Source organism: Leptonychotes weddellii, chromosome 2 (assembly GCF_054177405.1).
Source record: "Leptonychotes weddellii isolate Sample4059 chromosome 2, ASM5417740v2, whole genome shotgun sequence".
Taxonomy (NCBI): Eukaryota; Metazoa; Chordata; class Mammalia; order Carnivora; family Phocidae; genus Leptonychotes; species Leptonychotes weddellii.
This window is the reverse complement of record NC_138370.1, coordinates 33,657,073-33,680,979: the sequence shown is the minus strand read 5'-3', so window position 1 is coordinate 33,680,979 and position 23,907 is coordinate 33,657,073. Positions and strand designations below refer to the sequence as shown.

General features: G+C 43.8%; 1 protein-coding gene across 4 annotated transcripts in view; it reads left to right on the top strand.

The window, feature by feature from the left end:
- The window catches only part of SH2D4A (SH2 domain containing 4A), a 62,100-nt gene extending 41,046 nt beyond the window's left edge, over window positions 1-21,054 (top strand). For 3 of the 4 annotated variants that reach the window (XM_031028472.2, XM_006733567.3, XM_031028470.2), the window contains 5 exons: window positions 240-351; window positions 2,031-2,241; window positions 4,819-4,949; window positions 19,094-19,314; window positions 19,808-21,054. In XM_031028472.2, the coding sequence (XP_030884332.1) occupies window positions 240-351; window positions 2,031-2,241; window positions 4,819-4,949; window positions 19,094-19,314; window positions 19,808-19,900 (768 nt within the window). In that variant the 3' untranslated portion in view covers window positions 19,901-21,054. Of the gene's footprint in view, window positions 1-239; window positions 352-2,030; window positions 2,242-4,818; window positions 4,950-8,288; window positions 8,910-19,093; window positions 19,315-19,807 lie in introns of those variants that run through there. The other variant, XM_031028473.2, reaches the window with a different exon arrangement.
- The last annotated feature ends 2,853 nt before the right edge of the window (window positions 21,055-23,907 follow it).

Here is a 23,907-nt window from a genome sequence, read left to right as displayed (position 1 = left end):
TTTGGTAATGGGCCATGTGGTCGCACAGCTAGGTCCTGATAAAGTCAGCCTCAGGTATCACCAACCCCAAATTGCCTAGCCAGGGGGCCAGAGGGAGTTACATAGAAACCAGCCCCTCAGTGTCCCTGACTCCCCACCTCCTCCTCTCCCCTCTTCTTCTTCCTCCTCTCAGAAAACTGCCAGAGGTACTCACTAGTGTTTGTTTCTGTTTTTGTTCTTGTTTTTTTTTTTTTAAACAGAAGAAAGAATCCGTGAAGAAAACACAAGATGAAGAACTAAAACAAATAGATGAGGAGAAAACCAAGCAGATTTATAAAAGCTGGAAAGAAGATTCAGAGTGGCAGGCATCTCGTGAGTACCCAGAGGCCTCCATAACACCCTAGACCCTCCAGGCCAATTCCTTCTCTTAACAAATGATCCATCTAAGAAGCACTTAAAATGGTTGTTGAGAGAATTATTGCTAAGTTGTTACACAAAGGCTTACGAGTCACTTCTCGAATAGTAGAAAGGTTCTCCATTCATCTTTGTACCATCACAGTTGTGATATAGCTATTTGATGGAATGGTATATAGCTCTGAAAAAACATGTTTTGGAAGAGGGTTTAATGACCTTGGGATATGTTTGTATCTTTTTTTCGCTTGAAGAAGAAAAAAATATTATAAAATAGTATGAAAAATATCCCTCTTTTAGGATAGTAAAAGAACTGGAAGGTTATTAACATGTTAACAACTTTTTTTGGAGGGATGGGATTTGAGATTTATTTGAATTCTTCTTGTTATTCTGTACTTTTCTAAATTTTCAACAGTGAACTCACCTTAACTTTGTAATAGAAGAACCCAGGAATAACAGGTTGGATATATCAGCATCCCTCCCATACCTGTGACCTAACCCTGACTCCTTTTTGAGTTAGCACTGCCAGAGATAAAACCCCTCAGGAAGAGGTCAGTGCAGGCTAAGGCAGAGCAGAGCATGCTCAGGGATGCTAGGGAAAAATGCAGCTCTGAGACATGATGAGGGTTTCCAGCTGACTCAGAGGTTTACCAGCCAGGTCATCCCTTGAGGCCACTTGAGAGCAAGAACAGGAGAATGGGAGTGACAATGTTTGCAGGATGTGGAGAATCCTGTCTTCATTTCCATTACAATGAACACCATTAACATGACAGTTTTGTGAAATGAATATATTTGCAAGATCCAGTCACTTCCATGCAGTGAAATTCTAGTGTAATGGAATATTTTTGGCATCTCTTTGAAGTCCAGCATAACAGGGCTTGACCAAGAGCACATGAAGTGCAAACACACTCAATGAAAATTAGTCTTAGCATCCTGCATTAGAGCTCTTTACTACTGTGTTGCTAAAACAGAAACAAAACAAAACAATAAACCCTCTATTTTACAAAGCAACATTAAAAGGTGGCCTTGGGGTGCTTTTTATGTGTACCAGCACATTCTCTGATTGTGGTGAGAATCATTTTATTTTTTTGGTCTGGTAGGCCAATTCACATTTGGTTCAGCTCTTTGGGGGCTCTGAGTGTGACCTGTGGTGAGCCTCTCCGATCTCTCACCCTGTGCACAGCCACGAGCCACTGCGCCGAGCAGTTCCTGACAGCCTGATCTTTGCTAGTGATGTCCTGAGCTGAGCTGAGGGATGTGATATCACCTCTTCCTATTCAAAGGCTCCCAGCCAGTTGGAATTCGCACTCAGGCTGTGTCTCATCACTTAGTCTTACCCAAGTGCAGGGAATTCTCAAACATGTGGTTCTCCATTTCTGTCTCCTCCCTTCCTCCTCCTCCTCCTTCTCCCCCTTAGGAAGTCCTAAAACCCCCTTAGAAATACAGGAATTCTGCAGGGAATGCTGGGCAATTGTGAATGTGCAGGCCCAAATTATGTGAGTCCTAGGTGTTGATAGTGATTGTTCGTTATTATCAGCCGATGACAGATCTCCTGAGAGACTGCTCTCTTCACCAGCTGATTCTTCTCACCATCTCTGTGGGCTGACCAGGGCCTTTCTCAAACCCCCTTGCTTTTCTAGTGCGAAAATCCAAAGCAGCTGATGAGAAGAGACGCTCTTTGGCTAAACAAGCGCGGGAAGACTACAAGAGGTTATCCCTAGCGGCTGAAAAAGGAAGAAGCGGTGAGGGACCACAAAGCGCCCCAGGTGTTCCACAGAAACCAAAAAGACCCCCCCTTCCACCCAAGCCTCATTTCCTAAACCTGGCAGGATACCCTCGAAAGCCTCTTAGGTAAGAAGCCACACAGATGGCTTTAAGCATAGCAGTTGAAACTGGCTGATTAAAGACAAATTGCATTATGGGCCATGGGGAGTGGAAGACCAGCTGGCTGCCTGTGTAATTAAATTCAGCCTCACCTCTAAGCCTGTCTTCCCAGATACCTCGTCTGGATTCATCCTCTTCTTATCTATAAAATATCCATAGTTTGTTATAATTAAGATGCCCAATAACTTAGAGAGGATGCACATCGAGTTCAGTCCCTTCCTGCACCACCAGCGCACCCCCACCCCCACCTAGTGGCAGTAGGTGAGCCAGTGAGGGGAGAAGCAGAAACAATGGGGGTTTCATCAGGGCTCAGTATCGCTCTTAGTAGGAAACAATATCAAAGTAGGAACCTAAAGGCTTGCTGATTTTCATGGCATCATAGAGTTATATTTTCATTGCTCAGGATTAAAGATTTGATGGTAATCCTCATTCTGGGTTACAGAGCCAAGTTCATATGTTGAGAATTTGGAACTGTTCCTTCTCTGAATGAATACTTTTTTGGTCATGGTGGTGCCTTTGCCTCCTAGGCTATAGGAAATTAGGTAGAACAGTTTGTTTTGTAGAATCCCTGAAGAAAAATACAGTGATATCATAGCAGAAACCCCCTTTCCCTTATGTTAGTTAACTGATTCTAAAATTATTTTCTCCTGGATATTATGATTTCTTCATATTCTAATATATAGAAAGACCTTATTTAAAATATACCAGAAGAATCAAATAGTGATTGAATGAAACAACTATCTAAAGCCTTGCCTTCTGAAATGAAAACCAAAAATATTTCTCTGTTACAAGTATGGAGAAATAAAAAGCAAACAAATCTCTCTTTGCTTGGAGTCAGTAGTGATCTTCAAGGCTTTTCCTAATGGGGATTATGACCTCAGAGGAAACAGGAAGGTGGACCTTTTCCTTTACTATAATTATTTCTACTTACTCAACTGAAAGGTTCCATTTTGGGATGTGGAGACCAGAACTAAAAGATCATGTTCTACGAAGTGACAGTTTGGAGAATGGTTTTTTTCTTAGGGACAAAAACCTAAGAAAAGTAATCAGAAACAGGTATCCTTGCAGTTTTGTGACCAGGTCACAACGGTGTGAGCTCCTGCCCAGGGTCCTCTTCAGTGCCCGAGCTGGTGTGTGCATTGGCCCCAGATCCCCAGCAGGGCTGTTTGTGTACCTGCCCCTGTTCTCCAGGCTCTTCCAGGGGTGTGACTATGACTTGTAATATGCCCTGGCCCACACTATTTTTAGTGCACAGTGTATGTGATTGACAGCAGTGAAGGTGGCCTTTAATAAGGGCAGTTCTTGTTTCGAGCTGTGCTGATTGAGCTCAGTTTTTCCAACTTAATACACTTGCATGAAATGCTTCTTGTGAGACATCCAGACTGGATGGTTTTTGGGCTGGGACAACAGTATGTGACCAAGGTCAGCTAGGAGCCAGCCCAAGAAAAGACAGAGATTGGCTGTCCTTAGAGTTTTTCTTTAAACTCCAAAGATTTCCCAAAGAAAAAGAACTTAATTTGAAAGCTAATAAGAGCACTCATGTAATCTCATGTGTGTGCAGGATCTGATTCCCAAAGAAGTCAAATATAGGCTATCTTCTCCAAAATGCTATGTATGTGTGTATATGAATATGTACACACGTATATGTACATCTGACATATGTCACATGTAACTCGCGGGGCCATGTGTTACCATAAAATGCAGAAAGAGCCATAAGTTAATTTACATGACAGGCATCCCAGTCATTCATCCAAACTCGTCATTGTTTTTACCCTGAATTCTGCTCAAAATTAGTGGGCTGTTCTATGAGACTTGGAAATGTTTATTACATTGCAGTGTTACTTTTTGTAATGGAAATTGACTTACATCCCAGAACTTTAGTTCTGCAACTGAATATATTTCAAAATGATTCCACTGCTTGTATCTTTTTCTTACCAATTTTCAAACACTCTTCTTTCTTTGACTTTATTTTTCTGAGACTGTCTTTAGCAGAACCAAACCTCTTCAAAGTGTGGGAGAGAAGAAAGCAAGTCAGGGAGGTTGGAAACAGAAGGAAGAGAAAGTTTAATACTGAAAATGTTAGGAAAGAAATTTATTTTATTGCATTTCTTTTGTTTGCAAGAACATGCTCCCAAGGAAAATAGTGCTGGGGGTGTATTTCACTTTTTAATGTTTATTTTCTCAAATTTTAATTGGAAGTTAATGGAGCTTTTATTCATATAAAAATGAATTAAAATCTATTATTATTAATAGATTAACACAGCAGTAGCTCATACCCTATGACTAGCCCTGTAGGACTGGAAAGACAAGTGACAGATTTATGTTTCTTCCTATTTTGTTGACTAGCCCTTGAGGAGTTAGTTGTATAATGGCAGTAATTAGGGGTCCGACTTCCCATTAGCTCAACCCATGTAATTAGGTCTTCAAATATATATAATCCTGTCTCCCTTTATACATGATTTTTATATACAGGATATATATGATTTTTGACGGCATTGTTTTCAAATTAGTTAAACCTAAATTGAACTGTTTTCTAAATCACAGAAACCAGGGAATGACCAGGATGGCATCCAACTCTGCCCAGGAGGACATCATTCGGTGGTTTAAAGAGGAGCAGCTACCACTGCGAGCGGGCTACCAGAGAACCTCAGACACCATAGCTCCCTGGTTCCATGGTGAGTACACAGATGCCCTCGACGGAACCTCATCTGATGACAGATGAACCTGTGTTCGTCTGTTAATCCACCAGGAGGGCAGAAAGAATAAAGGCTTCCTTTTATTTGTGCTGCCCAAGAAGAGTCTTTGAAATTATTTTCACAAAGCAGTTTTTCAAAGGTTTCTCAGTGAGTTGCAAGCTCATGACGGATTTAGAAAACAGTGAGCAGTTGTGGTCTCAGCATGTACTGTGGGGTAATTTATCACCACAAATAAAACACCACTGGGTGGGTGGGGAAAGCGGTGCCTCCTGTTCACCTACACTAGGGCACTTGATTGTGATCTCCTGCAAATGGCAATGCCTTCCATCCACCGTTCACAGCTGGGAGAGTCAGATACGCCCTTGGGTGTGGTGGGCAGGGCACTGGTTTAGCCGTCAAAGGGTCAGCTCTCCATTAGCAGTTGAGTGACTGAGCAAATCGTCTTTCTCTGTAACAAGTTGTATGAGCCTCATTTTCCTCACCTATTAAGTGAAGGAGTTGAATTTTATGATCTTTAACCTGAAAATTCTGTTACTTTTGTCTGTGGTTCCATTAAGCAGTTGAAGCTGTCAGGTGAGTTTGTTAGAACCTGAGCAGATATTACCTAATAAACCATTTCTTAATTTGACCCTAGACACTTGATTAATTCAAGCCCTCTGTCTAGCCAGCACGCATTTCACTGTCCTCTCAGTCTCTTGGACTTCAGGAAAAGAAGTGGTTTCTTGCCTCAATTGGCTTCCTTAGGGTCTGTGGTTGAATTGGATTAATTGGCTCTATGTATAACAAAAGTACTTTGAAACAAAAATAAGGTTCTTTCACAGAGCACACTTGTCCTAAAGGGTATCTTGTTTTGAATCATGTTGAAGCCTTCTCTCTTTTATTTTTTTTTATTTTTTAAGAGATTATATGAGAGAGCGAGCGAGCATGGGGGAAGAAAGAGGAAGAAGCAGACTCCCTGCTGAGCAGGGAGCCCAATTCAAGGCTTGATGCGGGGCTCAATCCCAGGACCCTGGGATCATGACTGGAGCCGAAGGCAGATGCTTAACCAACTGAGCCACCCAGGCACCCAGAAGGCTTCTCTCTTAATTAGTATCATGTCACACACAAATATTTCCACGAAAGTAGGGTCCCAAACAACTAACATGGCAAACTTCTAAAAAGAAAAAAAGTATTTGTAGTAGGCCCTCTGCTAAAGGGCTGCTTTCACATTCAGATCATTATAAAACTGTCTAGCTTTCCTTGAAAATACGTGTTCTTTGGTGATTCAGGCTTTAGTAATTATCCATTCCCTGAGGAGCTCCTCTATCCTCTTAGGACTAGGTCATAAGCCTACTTCCTTTCCATTCTGTTCAGAAGACATTGGAAGAAAGAGTGACATCAGTGTAAAAGATGAATGTTTCATGTTGCCTTTTTTTTTCCTTTTTAAGATAAGCACTGACAAAATCAGTACTTTATAGTTTCTGTGTCATTGGGCAGAAGATCTTATCATCCCTGATTACAAGGGTGGTAGTTCATTTTAATAACAGGAAATAAGAAATTGAAAGTGTTGGGCCCCTGGGTGGCTCAGTTGGTTAAGCGACTGCCTTCGGCTCAGGTCATGATCCTGGAGTCCCGGGATCGAGTCCCGCATCGGGCTCCCTGCTTGGCAGGGAGCCTGCTTCTGCCTCTGACCCTCCCCCCTCTCATGTGTTCTTTCTCTCTCATTCTCTCTCAAATAAATAAATAAAATCTTAAAAAAAAAAAAAAAAGAAATTGAAAGTGTTGATTAATGTTTAAAAATCCTGGTACTTTAACAGGCAATTCCATTTGAAACAGTTGCTAAAAGCTAGGAAGATAAAGTTGGACTAAAATTCCGGTTGGAACCTTGGTTAAAAAAAGAAGTTCTTGAGTTTTACATATAATAATTTATTAGTTGCTATTGTTATTCATTTATTTTCACTTATATAAATATTTATCATAGTTATAAGCAAAATAAATGATACAATATAATGAAATAATACACAGCCATATACTCAATGTAAGTCATTTTCTTCTGTTTTAAGAAGACAGAGTTTCACATGTTTCTATGATAAAGAGAAGAAGGATCATATCTTATATTTTTGAAATATAATTGTTTATTTTTTTTTAAGATTTTATTTATTTATTTGACAGAGAGAGACACAGCGAGAGAGGGAACGCAAGCAGAGGGAGTGGGAGAGGGAGAAGCAGGCTTCCCGCAGAGCAGGGAGCCCTATGCGGGGCTCGATCCCAGGACCCTGAGATCATGACCTGAGCTGAAGGCAGACGCTTAATGACTGAGCCACTCAGGCGCCCCTATAATTATTTATTGATCACGAGCCCTGTTTGAAATAATGGGATGGTAGCTCTTCTGTACTGGTTTGCCATCGTCCTTCTGTTATACACTCCATAAGTTGCCTTTCTTATATTACTGTTTTGGTCAGCTAATTTTTCCCCACGGAAGTTCACACTTTCACCCTTTTCATTAGCTTTAGACAGGATGGAAGTGGGTAGGAGAGGACAAGGGAAATGAAGACCACTGGATCTCTGGCTTGTGGAGCCGGGTGGAAGGTGGCATGCTATCAGTTGGGAGAAAGAATACAGGAGGATCCAGAGATTGCTGGGATTAAAAAAGAAGGGCGACAATGAATTTATTTTGGTTATGATGAGTTTGAAATGTCTTTGGGGCAGTCATGTGAAAAAATCCATTTGGTAATTGGATTAACAGATCAGTGCTAGAGATAATGGATTAGAGTCATCAGCACACAATGAAAAGCATGGGAGAGGATGACATTTTCCAGGAGTGCCCTGAGAAGATGGTTAAGAGAAGACCAAGGACAAGACCCCAGGAAGCACTAACACTCAGTGCGATGACAAAGAAGAGCAGAGACCCCACATCTTTGTCTCAGGTTTCCTTTCCCACTTGGGGTCATGATGAGGCAAATATCTGGCCATGGGTGCCAGTTCAATGGGCAGTAAAGTAGGGTATTGCCTCTGATCTCCTAGATGTAAGAGCTTGGAAAATCCCAAGTGCAAGAGAGATCCAGAAATGCAGTACTGAACTCTACTTTGTGAGCATCTTTTGATGATCTCAAGCACATCTAGAAAAACAGTCTCCCCACTTCTGCTCCTCTCTCAGCAAGCTTTTCTCACAGAGGCCATGGGGTCTCAACTTTCACTGGACTTTTTGGTCCAGCTTGATCCGATTATTGCTCCAGATCCATCTCAAACCACGTTCCTCACAGAACCCTGCCTTGATCACTCCTTTCCCCCACACGTTGCCCTTCTGTCCCTGACACACCACACTCGCCCCTTTCCTAGGGCCTTTGCAGTTCTTCCTGAAGATCCTTCCATGGCCAACGTCTTAAGGAGCTGGCTCACATGACTGGAGGCTTGTTGAGCCCCAAATCTGCTGGGCAGACTAGCAGGCTGGAGACTCAGGGAAGACTGGCAGCTCAAGTCCAAAGGCTGAACACTGGCAGAATCCCTTCTTGCTCAGGGAAGGTTAGTCTTTGTTCTTTTAAGGGCTTCAGCTGATTGGATGAAGCCTACCCACATTATGGAGGGTTTTTCTCTCTTCCCTCATTTAAAAAATAATTTTTTTTGATTAGGAAATGTTTTGAACAAACAGTACAAAGGAAACTATAAGTAACACCAATGATGTAACAAATGTTGTATCTACTTTCTAGGACACAATGAATGTTAGAAGCCATATTTACCTCATACCTGTTTTTCTTATTAAGAAATAAAGCCTGAAAGAATTAAGGCCCACTCTTTTACTCCCTTATTGACATCTAATTACTTCTCTCCCAGGGGTGAACCACTCTTTTGAAGTTGTCCTTTTCATCCATATTTTTATACTCTCACTATGTATGTGTATGTGTGTGCATTTTTATAAAATATATAAAGATATATATAAAACATGCAATATTGTGTTTCACATTTACATGGTATCATGTTATAGGCATTTTTCTGCAACTTGAGTTTTCTCCCAACATTACATTGTCTAGATTTTTCTTTGTTTCTAAATGTAGACTGGCTCATTTGTTTTACCTATTGTGCAGTATGTTATAATATACATATTATATACTGTTGGAGCTGTAATTTTTTGAGGGTCTAATATGTGCCAAGCATTACATTGAGCACTTTAAAGGAAGTAACTTTTATTCCCACTTTATAGAGGTAAGAACCTAGAAACTAAGAAGTTCTTTTCAGGTTTCTACCATTAGTGGCAATATTCAGAGCCAGATCTACTTAACTTCAATGTCACAGCATATCTGAGCACTAATACAAGTGGGAACACCCATGTCATGCCTTTTATATAAGTTGGAAATTTAAATCAGTGAACAGTAATAACCACAGAGATTTGTTTCTCCAATACATGAGTGAGTTCACTAAATCTCACAGTGGTGAAGTGAAAGTGTCAAGGAACCTTCATTCAGCATAAGTTTTGTCCCATCCCCACCTATGAGAATAAGAAAAAAGCACATTTTTGTCCAGACACTATTTTGCTCACTCCCAGGTAGAATTTCAAGAAGCAGATATGTAGCACTCAAATCTTTAATACAATGCCCCAAGGCCACAAGGGTTTGGAGTAAAAGAAATGGAATCTATTTATTTTGCAGTAGTGGTTACCTAACTGTATACATTTGTCAAAAATGATCATTTGCACACTTAAAATTGGTGAATTTTATTGTATATAAATTATATCTCAAGCTGATTTTTTAAAAATGTGAAGTCCAAGAAGCACAGGGTTTTCTTAGCTCTTAGCATGGAAAGATAGTGCAGTTGACCATTGAACAAGGTGGGGGTTAGGGTGCCAACCCCTTGCACAGTTGAAAATCCACAAATAAATTTGGACTTCCCGGAAACTTAACTACGAACTGCCTGCTGTTGACCAGAAAACTTACTGATAACATAAACAGTTAACACATATTTTGTATGTTATATGTATTACGTACTGTAATCTTATAATAAAGTAGAGAAAAGAAAAATTAAGAAAATCATAAGAAAGAGAAAATGCGGGCGCCTGGGTGGCTCAGTCGTTAAGCATCTGCCTTTGGCTCAGGTCATGATCCCAGGGTCCTGGGATCAAGTCCCACATCGGGCTCCCTGCTCGGCAAGAAGCCTGCTTCTCCCTCTCCCATTCCCCTTGCTTGTGTTCCTGCTCTCGCTGTCTCTCTCTGTCAAATAAATAAATAAAATCTTTAAAAAAAAAAGAAAGAGAAAATGCATTTACAGTACTACATTTATCGAAAAAATCCACATATAAGTGGACCCATGCAGTTCAAACCTGTGTTGTTTGAGGGTCAACTATATAGTGTAGGCTTGGCCCAAGACTCCAAGACCAGATCACCTAGGTTTGAGTTATGTTCTTCTCCTCTTTAAAAGGGGGTTAATAATATCTACACTGTAGAGTAGTTTTTATTGTTTTTTTTTTTAAGTATATCATCTAATATGTGTAACATACGTAGAACAGTGCCTGGCACATAGTGTTTCTGTTATTATGGCTACCCAGAACTGAACAGCTTAAGAGTAAATTCACCATTCCTGTTCTCTCTGCCTTTCTCTTCATTATAAGCCTAATCTTGCCACAAAATATTGTCGTGGCAGCATCATATACGAGGAATAAGCGGCACTTCAATAAAATAGATCTTAATTACTGCTAAAATGTCCTCCTATGCTATTTTGACAAGTATTTCTTTAGGGCCTGTCCTTAAAAATTCCAGAACCCAGGAGGTCACCCCAGAAGGCAACAGGAATTTGGAAGGACAAAAGGACAACTGCCAAAACAGGGAATAAAATTGTTTGGAAAAGTTGAGCAGAACATTGCCAGTTGAGGTTGAGCGTGGGGTTGGGAGGGAAGGTTCCGCAAGATGGGAATGAGTCCTAGCCTTGCTAAAATAATATCTTCTATTTTCTAGATTTAAAATCTTCTGAATACTGTAAGTCTGTTTGGTTTTGTTTCCTTAGGAAGGATTGTTTTCTTATCTCTTTCCCTCCTGTCATCCTGTCTGTCTGGACCCTGAAATACAGTCCTTGTTTTGTTTTAAGATTTTATTTATATTTTTACAGAGAGAGAGAGGGAACACAAGCAGGGGGAGTGGGAGAGGGAGAAGCAGGTTTCCTGCTGAGCAGGGAGCCCGATGCAGGGCTTGATCCCAGGGCCCTGGGACCATGACCTGAGCCGAAGGCAGACACTTAATGACTGAGCCACCCAGGCGCCCCTACAGTCCTTGTTTTTATTCATTTTCTTCTTGCATCTGGTCCCCACATTATAGCCATCTTTAAGACGCACATTATGGTCTAGAATGTTGGTAAAGTTGGAGAATTAGTGTTGGAGAGCCCTCCTGGCTAAATTTAACATCCTGCAAAGTCATTTTACTTATTCTGGCTCCTGATTATGAGTATCCAAAGTGTGTAGATATATAATTAACTATACTCACTAACATGCTTTTTTATACGTCTTCAAGCAGAGGGCCAACAGATAAATAAACCTGAAGTTTGAAAGTCTGTTCAGAAACGCACAGACTCATTTATTCCTTCTCTCCGTTAGCATATCCCATCTCCCGCTAATATGCGACAGTGCTCAGGAGCTTAGAATTCAGCAGGGACTGGGAGTAGGAAGCTGGGGGAAAGCTAGCAATAAGTGTATAAACAAATTTCTGATTTAGGAATTTTCTAATTGCTTCTGTTGTTAGAGAATTCGCATATTTGCTTTACGCATGAATAGCTGATCATTATGCCTCTGAAATGTAATGCACACTTCCTTATTCAAATATGGATATAATTAGCCTGCTGGTGAAATGTTTCCATCCTGATCTGTTTCTTGTGGATGTCATTTGTTGTCATGGTTTATAATTGAACCTGCTTCTCAATGCTTTAGTCCCAATATTTATATTTTAAACTACTTAAAAAGCAAATCCCTTTCACATCTGTGGGATTTCAGTTCAGTTCACACTGCAGCTATTTTGATTGCTTCCATTTTTGACACATGCCTCCAAAGTTTCCTTCTGCGTGGAGAGCAAGTCCAATCCATTTCTGTGGAGGCAGCTGCTCTCCGGGACTTCAGTTCCCTTGAGCCCAGGGTCCCGCTGCAGCCCTGTGTCCCACGGACAGAGACTCACAGAGCCCGCCCAAGATTTCCTTCAGGCTAAAACCTTAATGAACCTGGGAACTGGCACTCATAAGTGATCATCTGTCCTTCAACTATTTTGATGAGGAGTAGTGAGTTCTTCATTGTGGGGCCATCAGATTTCTGCCCCCCTACCACACAGAGACTTTCAAGCTTCTGTCTTTCCGAAGCACATCCTGCCTCATTCACATACATGATTCATACACTTCGTGGAGGGGGTAGGTTGTGGCCAGCAGCAAGAATCTGCCATGTCCGTGGGCGTCAGGGAAGGACACCTGCAAGTGCGTCCCCAGCAGTCACTGGCCCACCCTGGAGAGGGGCCGGCACAGCTTTAGCTCGGAGCCCTGGGACTTCACCTGCAGTTTAGCGTGAAGCCTTCACCTACATTAACCATCAGAGCCCTTGGAATTATTCTCCGTAGTTCTATCTGACTGCCTAGTATTGGATCATATTCCCAAAGTAACTGAAGAGGAAACATAAAGAGGGTAAAGCTATGTACATTCATTCAGTCTTGAAAAGGGCTAGCTTTTCTGCAGCACATACCATGCATTATTGTGGGGTTTTTTGGGAAGACCCTGACTTTTCTCATACTACCCAGCATAGCAAACTGGCTGCAAAAATGTTAGTATGTATTTTCATTAATGTTGGGAATAGTCCATTAACCCCAAAGGCCTTGCTTACTTGAGTTTTTTAAATGATGCCCTTGAGTCTTCCCCCTAATGCTGCCAGTCACTGCGTGTCATGGCCTGCGAGCCCCACGCTTGCCATTACCGATGCCCAGGGCTCCAGTCTTGTACTTTACACTGTGTTCTTGGAGACACCCAGAAGGACCTCACAGGCAAGGGAAGGGGGACTGGGTGGGTGAGGGGCAAAAGAGAGTCACCTGCTTTGGGGGTCTGACTTCAGATCTTTTATGGAAAGGGGGGTTCTGGTATTTAGAGAAGTACTTTTAATCCGTGCTTTTGTTGCCAGAGTTTTCTTTGTCGTCACATGGTCTGATTATAATATTTGGACACTCCTTCTTTATGCTGGGAAACGAGGCAGTAGAGTGTGGCCGTCAAGAGCACATCTCTGGGGCCAAATCCCAGCCCCCACCAACCAGCTGTGCAGCCTTAGGCAAGTCACATGACTTATGAACTTCTGTCGCTCATCTGTATACCGCAGACAATGTATTACCTGCCTCACAGAATCGTTCAAAAGATTCATGAGTTAATATATGTGAAGTACTTAGAGCTGAGTGTGACACACAGGAAGCCCTAATTAGTAAGTGTTAGCCATTACGGCAGTGAAGAAAGAGCAAATGATGTAATTTTAATTCTTGAATTATTAAGGAAACATTATGAATAATATTTTGAGAGCTCTATTTTTCCTCATCCCAAGGGGCCTGAGACCTGAGGGCTTGACACCACAGTGTATCTCCCTCTAGATAGAGGATCTAGCAAGGGTCTCAGAGCCCCTCTGAAAATACTTCCTTTAAATACTGACAGGGTTAAAGGAAGCATAAAGTAGAAGGGAGCTAAAGTGGGAAAATATAGAGCCCTTGTCCAAGTTTAAGACCTCTGTACACTTTGCATTTGGCAGGGTTGCTACTTGGAAAGAAGTTCTTCTAAAACTCAGTTTTTTCTTTTATTCACCCCTTATCTAGGCACTTTGCAGTGTGGGACTTTGAGGTCACCTTAACAGCGGAGATGAGTTCCTTCATGAAAGTTATCTTAGTGCTGTTTCCTCCCTGCAGGGTATTCTGGGCAGCCCAAGAAGCAGAGAATATAGGACAGATGACAAAAGAAGGAATGAGAGCTTCTTGGCAGAGCTCTGGAAGGGCAGCCCCCAGGCAGCTCTCAGCAGACCCGGAGGTGTGGTCACAGGGAATGCTGAAGCCTGCTGTACTCTGACGCTTTTCAGTCCCCGGCAACAGGAATTCTGAGCTTAGGGGAGGTGGCAGAGGTCATGGATGCATCAATTCTACATCCAGATGACTGTACTTAAGTCATCACTGACAAATGCATCTTCTTTATGTTGCCTGGGTCAGGGGTGCCTGGGTGGCTCAGTCAGTTGAGCGTCCAACTCTTGATTTTGGCTCAGGTCATGATATCGGGGTCCTGGGATCAAGCCCTGCATCAGGCTCCACGCTGAACTGGGACTCTGCTTCGGGATTCTCCCCCCGCCCCGCCCCCCCTCGCCTCCCTGCTCTATGTTGCCCAGGTTAGAAATGAACACCTCTTTGTGAAATAAATATTCATGGTTTATTTTCAGCCAATTTCAGGAAAATTTCATGAGCCCAATGGGGGTTAAAAGACAAAATATTTGAGTGAGAGACAAGAGACCTGAAACCATCACTAACTAATCCTATAACCTTGGGCATATACCTATTCTTCAGTTTTCCCATCTGTATGGTGATGGTAATAATACCAGTTCTGTTTGTGTTGAGTTGTTTGGGAATTAAATGAAATAGCAAATGGACGCACGCTGAGCAATGCAAAATGCTAGCACAGGGGTAGTATTCTGGTTGAGCTGGTGAGAGCCTGGACTCTGGGGTCAGACTGCCTGGGTTCAAGACCAGTGCTTCTCCTGGCCTGCCTAAGTGACCTGAAGCACATTATGAACTCTCTCTGATGCAGGTTTTGCTCATCTGAGATTTGAGAGTAGGAATGGTACCTGCTTGTCAGGCTGCTCTGAGAATTAAATGAAGTAAGGCACTGTTTGAGGAGTGCCAGGCAAACATTAAGAACTCCATATGCTACTATTATTTGGATACCTTTCATTTGGTTTTTAAACACATACTTCCCAGATTCTGGACGTAGGCCATACAGATGTACACATATAAACAAAGTTAGTGGTGCATCCCTTGTCCTTATACGTAACAGTGCTCGGACTAGAGGCGATGGCTGCATAGAAGTGTCCCAGAGAAGAAAGTTTCTGGACAGAATTACTCGTCAGACCTTTTCTGGGCATCTTGTAAGTGGCAGGTGCCGAGAGTGTGAAAATAAGTAAGATGTGGTGTTTGCTCTCTCCGAGATCACAAGGACGTGGGGCAGGGAGAGACAGAGTAGAATGTGCTGTGAGTACTCCGATGGAGCTGTGGATGGTACATGCCAGGATGGAGGGGGAGCCAGGGGAGACCCTGGATAGACCAGGGGAGTCTCAGGGGGAGGTGGGAACAGGTGCTCAGCAGGTGCAGAGGAACCTTGACTTACTGCTCAGAAAGCTTCATGCTATTGAGTTGCATCTTGGAGAATGAATAGGCATTTTCCAGAAGGAAGCTGTGGAGAAGGGCATCCCACTGACCTGCCCTCCTTCTGTAGGGTTGTTGCTGCCACTTGGATTTCCAGTGAGGGCCATGCTAGGGTTTCTGAGTTATTTCAAGTGTCTTAGGGTCTTTTGTGCAAAAAAATAGTCCTTCTGGGCCTGTCATGGAGCTCTCCTTTCACTCCAGTGGGGTTTAAAGCTGTGTTGGCCAATATGGTAGCCACTCCACATATGTGGCTCTTTACACCAAAACTAATTAAAATTAAATAAAACTAAAGGTTGAGTCCCTCAGTAACACTAGCTACATTTCAGGTCCTCAATAGCCACATGTGACTAATGGCCTCCACATGGCCAGCCCAGGCATTTCCATTGCCACAGAAAATTCTGTTGGATAGCACTGTCCTGGTGCGTGCCCTGGCATCGTGCAGAGAAAGGAGTGGGACATTTCTCCCTGCTCCCTCTCAACTCCTGCTGTTGTGAACCTCCAGGCTGGGTGGTCAGGCTCCCAGGGGTTGTAGCCAGCTCTGCCCCGGGCTCTTCAAGAGCCAGAAGCAGTCCAGTAAGACTTCACGCAGTGACATCTGCTTCCTTCTGGACTGTAGTAGTTCTGGCACTGCTGCCCAGATTCCGCTTAAAATAGAGCGGGGCTGGGGGAGGATCTGGCTCATTTCAAAAATTGACGAAATAAAAGAAAGCTTTTTATTTACCCCTCATCACTAGCACAGAAATCCTGTTGTGCACTCACACAGGCTTAGAGTATGTGTTAAGAGAGCTGGTCAGAGGGAGGTCGCCTGGAGGCGTCCCTGCCCTTAGGGAGCTGGATGAAGGCCACTGCTTCAGAATTCTTAGAGTCATGCACCAGGGTAAGGAGATTGCCCAAGTTCACAGCGATTAATATCAGACACTGGATTCGGCCTTTGCAGTCAGGGACTCTCTCTGCAGGCAGACAAAGCTCACTGCTTGGCAGCAGTCATAGCCAGGCCTCTCTTCCTTCGATGGAATCATGACAAATTGTACATGGACAAGTATCATCAGATGAGCCAAAAGAGTGTGCTCTTCCGGAATGATAATCCTGTTGTAAAGCAAAAGGAACAAAGCGTGGTCTCCACAGCACTTCACTTCTGAACCTGCCTTCAGAACCATTGTGTTCGAGTCTCCATTATGATTTGCCACAAAATCATTTTATTGGGTTCTGGTGTCTCTGGAGATTACACAGTGCCAAGATCTGTGTGTAATGGGTAATAATTACAGTTTGAGAGGCTTTCGGGAAGTTTGGTTTACAGCTACTATCTGACCTGATTTTAGGAGGAATTTAACCTAACTTAGCCCAGGTTCAGTTATAATTTTCCAGAATAGCTTTCATTTTAGGAACCTAAATCCATCTGGATAACATGCTGATGTTATAAATTATAACATCTACCCCATCTGTTGAAGTAACTTGGAGTTTCAGAGTTAGGTTGTTGGTAAGTCTGGAAGGAGAGAGAAATCTTTTTTCCAGAATGCTGCTTCTCCTTCACTCACCTCTGAAGGGTAGTTTCAGTGTCCGTGAAAAATATCCCTGGTTTCATAGACAATCAAATACAGAGTCTTGAAACTTCAGTCATGTTTAGTCCCTGGGTAGGCTGGTTACCTGTTGCCTTGTTTCAGATTATGGTTGTCATCTGTAATTTATCAGTAGGATCAGGTGTGTTTAAAAAGGTAGACTAGACCAACAGAAGCAGCAGTCCGTATCTGTTGGAGCTTACAGGGGCATCACTTGAGCACCTGAAGTGGACAGTGCCGCAGCTGACCCAAGAGCCTCGCTCACTGTCAGTGGTGCCTGCAGTTTCCATTGGCTTGGGTCTCATCAAGGAAAGGGCAGAAAGGTAACCGGAGGTGATAGAGATAATGCGCAGGCATCAGTAACCTTGCTGGGCCTCGATGCCGTAGAGCTGGAGGCCCTAGAAGAGAGGCCATGACTCTTCCATTTCAGGGATATTGCCTATCTGTGAGTGGGGGGATCTGCCAAGCCTTTGCAACACCCCCAGTTCTTATCCTGGTGTTTCACTGGGGTTGAGCCTCACGGGGGTTGAGCACTGTGACTCTGAGGTGCAGGCTCTGGGGCCTCCTGAAAGGTACATGGGAGAAGAGAAGACAGAGGGCTGGTTGGTTGGTCTTGGCTAGGAGGGAATGGGTGATTTTTTAGTCCCCCCCCTTATTAAAGGTCTACTTATAAAAAAGAAAAGAGAGATGCTTTTAAAAACACGATTTATTTATTTGAGAGAGAGCGCAGGTGGTAGAGCAGGGGGTAGGGGCAGAGGGAGAGGGAGAGAGAATCTTAAGCAGATTCCACACTAAGCACAGAGTCCAGTGTGGGGCTCGATCTCATGACCCTGAGATCACGACCTGAGCTGAAATCAAGAATGAGACGCTCAACCGACTGCACCACCCAGGCGCCCCAGAAAGCAGCGATGCTTTTATTTGATGTCATGCTCTGGATAATTAGGGTTCAATTCTCAATTAACTTTACTAATAACAAGACTAACGGGCTATAATAATCCATCCATTGCCTTTTCACCAGGAGGGTTTTTTTGAGAGGTTCCCTAATAATAAGATACAGAGTTTCACTATGGAGCTAACCGTGGAACAGGAGAAGTAAGTAAGAGCTTCTATCTGCCGAGGTGAAAGGGGTCACTGGGAGAATGCCGCTCCTCCTCCCAAATCCGAGCCCGCTGATTAGGTGAATGACTTCACCATCTCTCCAAGATGTGTTTGTGCACTCTCCATATGTCTCACAACATCACTGATTCATCTGATGAACTACAATAGGAATAAGAAGGGAAATTGGGAATATGAGTCAAACTTCATGAGTTTGGACTAGTTGGGGAAAAGGCTGGTCTGAATTAGTATGAATTCATGAGGCCTCTAAAGTATATATACATATAAAACTTCATATAAATGAAGCTTTATTTTGAATATATGTGAAGACAAACATATAGAAAAATATAAATATATGAGCATATGTATATCCACATATACATATGTGTATATACTTTTATTCCTTTAAATGCCACTGAAGCATCATTTAGGAGTAACTACAGTAGAAAGACTTATAAACCTGGGTCCCTCCTGGTTCTGTTACTAACTTGCTGACTCCTAGACCAGGCTCCTCAGCTCAGCACTACTGATATTGGGGCTGGATGATTCTTTGTAGTGCGAAGCTATCCTACGCATTGTAGGATGTTTAGCAGCATCCCTGGCCTCTACGCACCAGATACCCATAGGATCCTCTGCCCCTGACAACCAAAAATGTCTCCCAGAGATTTCCAGACATTGTCCTGGTGGAGAACCACTGTTTAAGACCATGTAGGAACATGCTCCAGGCCACAGAGTCCTCATCAATAAACCGAGGAGGACACCTTCCAGTCCCCTCCCAGATCGAACGCTTCCAGGACGCCTGTAAAGGGTCCTACCAGACTCAGAAGCCACCTAACACCTGTGGTGTTATAACCGGGTGCACAGGTGGAAACGTATTCTGAAGGTTAAACACTGACGCTCTCATTTATATTATCCATTGGCTGTTGTCACCTACCCCGCTTGCCCGGTGACCGAATGCCAGATGAGTGATACTGTACTGCATTCTGAAGAAGTCCAAAATGGACTGGAAGTTGCTCTTACTTTTTACTAAACTTTATCCACGCAGCTATATAACTGAAGACAGTTCTGGAAATGATTTGGCTGAAATACCTGCTTTTCTTTCCTGCAGGGATTCTGACATTAAAGAGAGCAAATGAACTTCTGAGCACATGCGTGCCGGGCAGTTTTCTGATCCGTGTCAGTGAAAGGATCAAAGGCTATGCCCTGTCCTATCTGTCTGAGGATGGCTGTAAGCATTTCCTCATAGATGCCTCTACGGACTCCTACAGCTTCCTGGGCGTGGACCGGCTGCGGCACACCACCCTGGCAGCGCTGGTGGACTATCACAAGGTGAACCGGTGTCCAGGCTGAATTTGCTCTGTGAATGGTTGTCCTGCAGCAGCTTTGGCAATGAAAGGCAATTACAAGAAGAAAGATTGAGATGAGTAACGGGGGGATTAGTCTTTGATAATTCTTACGGATAATCAGGATTCTAAATTACATTTCCTTTATCATTGAACCTAGTTCCTCCTCAGATACTCAGGGAGAAGGAGCTGGGGCAGAGAATGGAGGAGATGCTCAAAGTCTGTGCACACACTGATCGCATCTGAGACCACTCTTAGTGAGAACTCAAGCCCGGGAGGGAAAAAGAATATATGGCAATTTGCAGATGAGAAAATCTCTTTTAAGATTGCCATAACCCAATAAAGCTTCACGTAAATCAAGGGCAAACAAGAAGTTATGTACTCTGAGGAGGCAGGGAAGGGCATGACGTTCTTATTTCTACTGTCTTAACAACCTGCCCACCCACAGCCCAGCCTGATCTCTGCCTTCTGATTCACAGGAGGAACCCATAACTTCCCTGGGGAAAGAGCTCCTTCTCTACCCCTGCGGTCAGCAGGACGAGCCGCCCGACTACCTGGAGCTCTTTGAGTGACAGCCTCCATCGTGTCATCCTGCCCCTTCCAGCTGGGCTTTCCTCTGGGTAAACGCTGCTGAACTAGGCCTTTGTGTGAGAAGCCAAAGTTAGCCTGCAGCAGAGCCAACACTGATCAACGGTCAAGTGTCCTTGGAGCCCCGTGGAAATCTCTCTTCTGCACAAATGCTGGCATTTAACGTTAAGAGAAAATTACCTCTGCATCCTATTCACTCCAAAAGTAAAGGGAGATGATCCCCAATTTCAGCAACTACATGAAGGATACAACCGTAATGATGTATATAAAATGAACACAGAAGAAATTGAAACCTTTTAGGAATTAAGGCGTACTTCAAAAACCAGTAGCTCCTGTCAACTATTTTATGACCTCTACGCTCCCTCTTTGCATCATTTCGCAATGTCTCAGGATGGTGTTTGTGTTTAAGTTCCATGTTGGCTTTGGGGAACTGGCGGAAAAGGCTTCACTGGTGGTTGAACCAATGCTGCAAACACACTTCCTTTATTATGCATGTTGGAGCCAGGATGTAAGGAAGAGACATAGAAAAACAAGACTTGGGAATGTAAATCGAATGAGGAGTTAAAACTGAGGAGGAGAGGCTTACCGTGTCAGGAAATCCTCGGACGGTAGGGGAGTGAGCGAAGAGCTGTGAGCGTTTCCTTGTCCTGGAGGACAGCACAGGGCTCGCCCTGCGACCCTGGCTCGGTCGGAGAGCACACCACGAAGGGTGAGGCCCGCGCACTCGCCAGGTGCGGACAGACCAGCGCGGAGAGCGAGCCGTTGCAGTACTGCTTGCTCTGGGTTGGATGGTGTCCCCAGGAAGATAGGTTGAAGTCCCAAACCCTGGTACCTGTGAATGTGGCCTTAGTTGGGAATAGGGTCTTTGCCGATGTGATCAAGTGAAGATGAGTTGCTACTGGATTCAGTGCACCCTCCATCCAAGGACAGGCGTCCTTCTAAGGGGAGAGGGCTTGGGAAACAGAGACCCGCAGAGGTGAGGCGGCCATGGGAAGCCAGGGAATGCCAAGGAGCGCTGGCCACCCCCACAAGCCAGGGTCCTCCCCGGAGCCTTAGAGGGGAATGTGGCCTTGCTGACATCTTGGTTTCAGACTTCGAGCCTCCAGAGCTGTAAGAGAATAAATTTCTGTTGTCTTAAGCCACTGAGTTTATGGTCATCTGTTACAGCCGCCCTCGCAAACTCACACAGAGGTTCGTGTCATGACAGAACCTGATGGGTGTTGTGTTCCATTTGTGGCTACACAGCCTACGCTCCTGAGAAGGAAGGAAGAGGGGAGAGGAGAGGAAGCTCCCCGCCGGCTCTGTTCCACTCTGGGATGCAGGTTTGCTCAGGCAGGAATCTTATGCCCACTGCATCCGCACCCCCCCCCGCCCCCGCCAGCAACTCTCGGGCCGGCCCGGCGAGGGGGACGCCTCTGGGCAGTGACCAAGAGTGCTCTGGGCCAGAGAGTCGTCCTCTGGGAAGATGGAGGCTGGCTTGTACGCCAGGCCTATCCCTGCCTCAGCAGGTTTTCAAAGGAGCAGACGTTGTGGCAGTTTATTCATGAGGTTGTTGGTTGTGTAACACACTCACAGACCCTGTAAAATGTAACCGGAGAAGAGGGTGGGGTACGTGTGTGTATGTGTGTGTATGGGTGCATGTGTGTGCTCTCATGAGAAAGTTTTTCAACACCGATCACTGTGAAGCATTTCCTGAAATGTCCCACGTGTTTCTATAGTCTGAACGACAACTGTCAATGAGACATTTGTCCAAGACGACCTGTCTTTAGCTGTCATTTCTAACTGTGATTCAACAGCCATGACATTTTAGAATTGCAAAGACCACACAGGACCCATATCTGCCCACCATTAGCTCTCTGAACTTCAGTTTTCACTTCTAATAAAAAAAGGTATTTTTTTAGTTGAGGTGTACTTGACATTTAACATTAAATTCGTTTCAGGTGTACAACATAATGATTTGACGTGTGAAATGTTTGACTGTGAAATGATCACCACTCTAAGTCTGTCATCCATCACCTTAAAAAGTCACGAAATTTTTTTTCTTCTGATAACTTTTAAGATCTACTAAGTTGCTAAGAGCAACTTTTAAATATGCACTCTAGCATTATCCACTATAGTCACCATGCTGTACATCCCCATGACTTATTTATTTTATAACTGCAAGTCTGTACCTCTTGACCCCCTTCACCCACTTTGCCCACCACCCCAACCCTCCTTCGCTATGGCAACCACCAATCTGTTCTCTGTATCTGTGAGTTTGGCTTGGTTTATTTGTTGTTTAGATTGCACATATAAGTGAAACCATAGGGTATTTGTCTTTCTCTGACTTATTTCACTTCACATAACAACATCAAGGTCCATCCGTGTTGCAAATGGCAAGATCTCATTCTTTTTTATGGCCGAGTAATATTCCATTGTGTGTGTATGTATATATATATATTTTATCTGTTGATGGACACCGAGGTTGCTTCCATTATCTTGGCTACTGTAAATAATGCTGCAGCGAACCTAGGCATGCATGTATCTTTTCAAATTGGTATTTCTGTTTTCTTTGGATAAATACCCAGAAGTAGAATTGCTGGGTCACATGGTAGTTCTATTTTAATTAAAAGAAGGTGCTTTTACTAGCTGATTTTTATTAATTTCATCCAGTTCTGAAATCTTATGGTTCTGTAATGAATAGAAAAGTACCCTGTAGTCACTAATCGTTATGAAGACATACGATTCCAGCATCACCCTCTGTCTAAAATTATTTTGGAGGAAATAAGTACAGTCATATCCAGATATAATGACATTAAGTAACATCCTACTGTGGGATGACTTAGTAAACGGGAAATGACCTGACTGAATTAACCTAATAGTACAAGGGGGAGCAGATCTGAGTTCTGTACATTTTATCCTGTTGGTTATTAATATTCAGAGGAATAAACTGTCCATTGTTTGACGATATGATGGCCAGCAGTGCTACTTGAAATTCTTAGGGAGGGAGAATGGTACAGAATTCAGAAAGTGATTAAAACCAAATGGGGTTGGGGCGCCTGGGTGGCTCAGTCATTAAGCGTCTGCCTTCGGCTCAGGTCATGATCCCAGGGTCCTAGGATTGAGCCCCGCATTGGGCTCCCTGCTGAGCAACGAGCTTGCTTCTCCCTCTCCCACTCCCCCTGCTTGTATTCCGTCTCTCTCTGTCTCTGTCTGTCAAATAAATAAAGATTAAAAAAAAAAAAAATGGGGCTGAGGAAGCCTGAATTCTCATCCTAGCTCAGCTATTAGATACAGTCTCCCTATGTTGGACCCTAGTTATGGCCTAAGCCGAGGACATCCAAACTCTCTTAGGTTGTCTCAACAAGCCCAGCCCCCTGGGCTGCCTACGGTTTCTTGGTCTAAGGTGTTCCTCTCCTGTTACTGTCCAGGTTCCAGCCCCAAGCACACCAATCTGCCTTCCTCTTTGGGACTGTGTGCAAATGCCTCTCACTGCCCACGTTGATTCTTTTCTTTCTCAACTCCCTCAATAAGATTCTAGAATCTCCTCTTACAGTCATCCCAGACTCTCTGGCTGCCACCCCCCTCCTGCCAGACCCTCACAATCATTAAACCCCAATCAGGTCACCCATAAGGACCCTGGTTCTGGTCTCCTACTCTACCCCTCTTTTGGAGGATGCACACAGAAGTTACTTTGTTCCTCAGTGTCACCAGCAGAGCTAAGCAACGCCAAGAAGTATTAGTGGGCCCAAAACTTCTGCCAAGAAAAGGAAAAACACGGGGGGGGGGGGGGTGGCGGCGGAGCAAGATGGCGGAAGAGTAGGAGACCTGGATTTTGTCTCCTCTCAGGAATTCAGCTGGATAGGGATCAAACCATTCTGAACACCTACAAACTCAACAGGAGATCGAAGAAAAGAAGAGCAACAACTCTCTCATCAGAAAAGCGACCACTTTCTGGAAGGTAGGACGTGCGGAGAAGTGAATCCAAGGCGATATTCGGGAGGATAGACGG